Here is a 3,953-nt window from a genome sequence, read left to right as displayed (position 1 = left end):
CGGGCCGCTCGTCCGCGGCCGCCGCCTTCACCTCTGGGGGGCCTATGACAGGGCTGACCGGATATATGCTCCCCAACTTCTGTCCGACATCCAACTCCATCGGAAAGGGGGAGATATTCTGTATGTACACGTGGGTTCGGCGGGGAATCTTAGTGGTCCATTCCCTCACCTCCGTGAGTTCTTATATCCTTTCCGGACTTCTTCCTCCGGGGTACTTTCCAGCGAGAACAGCTGATCCTCCCCCTCTCGGTCCGGGTAGCAACACCAGACGGGCAGCCTCCGCACTCCCCCGGTAATATGGTCGTCAGCCCGGCTTGGCGATTGTATAGGTCCCCATGTTGCTCCAAGGCATAGATCCGTTGGCACTCGTCTCGTAGAACTGGGTCTAGAGCGGTGGCTAAGGGTAACTCATTAGTCTCTTTTAGGTACTGCCGGAACACTTCTTGTACTATATCCGCGTTAGTGCCTAGAATGATCGGGTATTTGTATTGACCTTGGGGTTCTGGGCATACCAAAGCCGCTAGCTGCATGGGATGTCATTTCCCGGTGTTCAGCTGGAGTATTTCCATCTGCACCTGTACAATCCCAGTGATAGGGTAGTCTTCATTGCTTAGCCCTCGTACGGTCACATGTTCAGCCGGACGCAGGGTACAGTGCCGGAGGTGTTGGGCGTAGAACGGATGATATATGATGGTCACTTGCGACCCTGTGTCCAGTAGGGCCGAGGCGTAGATCCCTTCTACTAAGACGGGTACAATGACTGCCGGGCCTACTTGGCTGTATGGTCCGTCTGGGCTTCGGTATCGGCCGGGGCTGGGGGGTTCCCTTGAGGGGTTTCCCCGTCAGGTTCGGCGGCTCGCGCTTGGCATACCATCGTCCTAGCTGGGTTGGGTCGAGTGGAAGTTTTGTCTTCAGAAAACTCCTCCCGTTCTGGGCAGGCCCGAGTGAGATGGCCCTTCTTACCGCAGGTGTAGCAAAGGCGATCCCGTGATTCCGGATGGCCACGGTATGGGGATCGGGAATTTCGCCTTAACTTTGGGGACCGCACCCTTAGGGGCGACTTCCTCTTCGGAAGGCGTGGGATTCTTGGCTTTAGCCCCCGTAGCTTTAGGCGGGTCACTGGGGGTGGACTCCTTACTCTTGGCGGGAGGATGCAACCAGCCATATGCTTCATGCTTGTTGATCTCACCTACTAGAGCTTCCCAGCTAGGGGGTTCGTTCCGCATCAGGGAGCATTTGACCAGGAGGGCGATAGGGCTGTCGGGCAGGGCTCCTTTCTGGAATTGATTCCAACAATACTCGTCAACCTGAGTGGACTTGATCTGGTCTCGTTTCCTCATATCCCATAGAACAAGCCTAATTCGGTGGAGATAGACAGACAGCTCCTCCCCCGGCTTCTGGCGAAGATTGAGGTACCTCAGCATCAGTTGGCCTTCATCCTCAGTCCGCCCGTAGGCACGCTCAAGTGTCTCCAACATTTTCTGAGCAGTGATGTCTGCATGTTGATCTTTAGCCAGCCTTATAGTGATGGAAGCGGGGGCCCGTAGACACTCCATTATGCGTTGGCGTTTGACTAGCTCAGGACATGTCCATTCCTCCACCACCTGCGAGGTATATTCTATCCAGGCGTCGAATGCCTCTTCGCCCGTGGGAGTCGGTTTAGTGCCTGAAAAGATCTTCAATTTACGATACTGTTGTTGCATCGATGCGTCAGCCCTGGCTCCTCCCAACTCGGCAAGACTTTGAGCTAACATTTGAATCTCACTTCTGCCGCTAGTCGGGACCGGGGCAATACTGGGCGGCGGGCTGTGGTCGGCAACTGTGCCTACTATAGACTCGCAATAACTCTCAGGGGTAGAAGACGAGGCGCACATATCCGCCTCCTCTAAGTTTGGGTGAGGGCTGTCAAGTTCTGACTTGATAGGCCGCGTGGGGTATACTATCGCACAGCTCGACTCGGCCGGATCGTCAAACCATACACTAGATGGTCCTTGTTCTTCATTTACATCTTGTCCAAGGTCCACTAACACTGAATAGCGCCCTTTGGTCTCTGGGCATTGATCCACCAAGGCTAGGGCATTTTTACCCCGGAGATGAGAATGTTGGCGCAGGGCCACGCGGATGGCCACAGAGGGGATGTCTATAGGGACGCCGCACACCGCCAGAGTGTGCGCGGGTGGCACTTCCAGCCTCGTATCCCAATCATATACTTCTGAGCGTGACAGGCACGGGAATACGGTAGACATTCTAGAACGTTTGTTGACTAGGGCACCCCAGGTCTAAGTATCTCAGCAGCGCCTCCAAATGTAATGGGTTTCCCCCCCCCCCCCCCAATCGCAGATTATACTGTGTGGGTGAAGAAGAACATATATAGTTACTCATGTTTGGTGCATCACCTGTTAGCTCGCAGGAGGGCTGAGTCTCCGCCACGGGGAACCTGGGGCAATTACACTAAGGATATTACTTACACACTGATGCAGCGCCTCCACCTGCGATGGCTCCCACCAGAGGGGGAGTGGTTCCTCGCAGGACAACCAATAAACACATACAATACCATATGAACGAATACTTCTTTACTGATCACTAAGCATTTGAAGTAAAACAGGTAATAACAGGGGTTCCTCTCTAAAGGTAACCCAACTCAACTATGCTCCAGATTAGCTTATAACGGACACCACCGTGGGTGTCCACACTTAATGCGTCTCGGCGGACGCTACCGTCTCCACACAGTAATCCCACCCTCAAGTCCAATGAGTCCCACCCAATGTCTTGCGCTCCCAATACATAGACCAGCGTAGGTGTATTTGTGTGTGACTGCGCAGTCACTATGTCAATGGTAGGCCTGGTTGGTGCACGTGTTGTGGTGTTACCTGCCCGGGCTCCAGCCGCGGGTGCTGCTATACCGCAAAGGGATCGCTGGATGTCCTCCAATGGTGAGGTGAATTCCAGCGTGGATAATATCACCGCTTCTTCGGTCGTCTGTACTTAATGGCAACCCGGTTGATGTCCACCGGCTGTAGTCACTCCGCACGGAGCCTCCGCACTTATAGTCTATAGGTCCCGTTAGGACCCAGCATAGGCCCAAACCTCTTGGTGGAAAATGCAGCGTCCGCTGCGTTCCTTAATAACTTATAGCTAAGGGGCAGGTCCCTAACTTCGGACCCGTCCCTATCACACTCCACTAGCGTGGCTCAGGGCTGTCTGGGGCCTAGGGGAGTACTGGCCTAGTGCTCGGAGTCACGGACTCCAGCACCCTACCTCTTACCCCTTGCCGCTCCAGTCCCCAACTGACTACGTAGTTCCTGCGCGCGGAATATATCTCCGGATACCAACAGAGATCCTCCTTCACTATTAGCTAGTCCTTCGTGGGCTTTCTGGACATTAACTGCGCAGGCGCGAGCTCCCTGTAATCCTGGAGTGCTCCTGCTTCTCGCGCATGCGCAACGCCCCTAACAATAGCGGCGCCCTGCTCCGCGAACCGGCGGAACCATACATCGCGACACCGACCGCAACCCTTCATGCTACTCACTCGCATATACAGGAGGAAAAGTAATACCGCAGGGGACCTGGCTACATCTATATATATATATATATATATATATATATATATATACAGTATATATATATATATATGTATATGTATATATATATATATATATACAGTATATATATATATATATATATATATATATATATATATATATATTCAGTTTTATTCTCATGCGATTTATTTTGGTTAAGTCCAAGTTTCTATATGTCTTCTGAGGATTTTTTTCCTTTTTTAATGTGTTATTATAAAGGCATCTAATTGGTCAGGTCTATTTTCATTTAGTTAGAGGTTATTTATGTATTTAGATATATTTGTATTTGTATTTTCATTTATTCTCTTTCGTTTCTTGTTTTTGTCATTTTTGTCATTTTGTTAATAAAGTTTATTCATTTGAATACACGCA

At 51.2% G+C, this 3,953-nt stretch overlaps 1 protein-coding gene across 1 annotated transcript; it reads right to left on the bottom strand.

The window, feature by feature from the left end:
* Nucleotides 1-959: 959 nt before the first annotated feature.
* On the bottom strand, nt 960-2,246 carry LOC142466385 (paraneoplastic antigen Ma2-like). Its single transcript, XM_075571243.1, has one exon. The coding sequence runs from the start codon at nt 2,244-2,246 to the stop codon at nt 960-962; it is 1,287 nt and encodes a 428-aa protein (XP_075427358.1).
* Between the last annotated feature and the right edge of the window lie 1,707 nt (nt 2,247-3,953).

The sequence above is a fragment of the Ascaphus truei genome, chromosome 15 (genome assembly GCF_040206685.1).
Source record: "Ascaphus truei isolate aAscTru1 chromosome 15, aAscTru1.hap1, whole genome shotgun sequence".
Classification (NCBI taxonomy): domain Eukaryota; kingdom Metazoa; phylum Chordata; class Amphibia; order Anura; family Ascaphidae; genus Ascaphus; species Ascaphus truei.
Note: the sequence above shows the minus strand (reverse complement) of the source record. Positions and strands in the feature narration are given on the sequence as shown.

Coding starts and splice junctions, on each gene's coding strand:
- LOC142466385 (XM_075571243.1), bottom strand. CDS start 2,246: ATGTCTACCGTATTCCCGTGCCTGTCACGCTCAGAAGTATATGATTGG.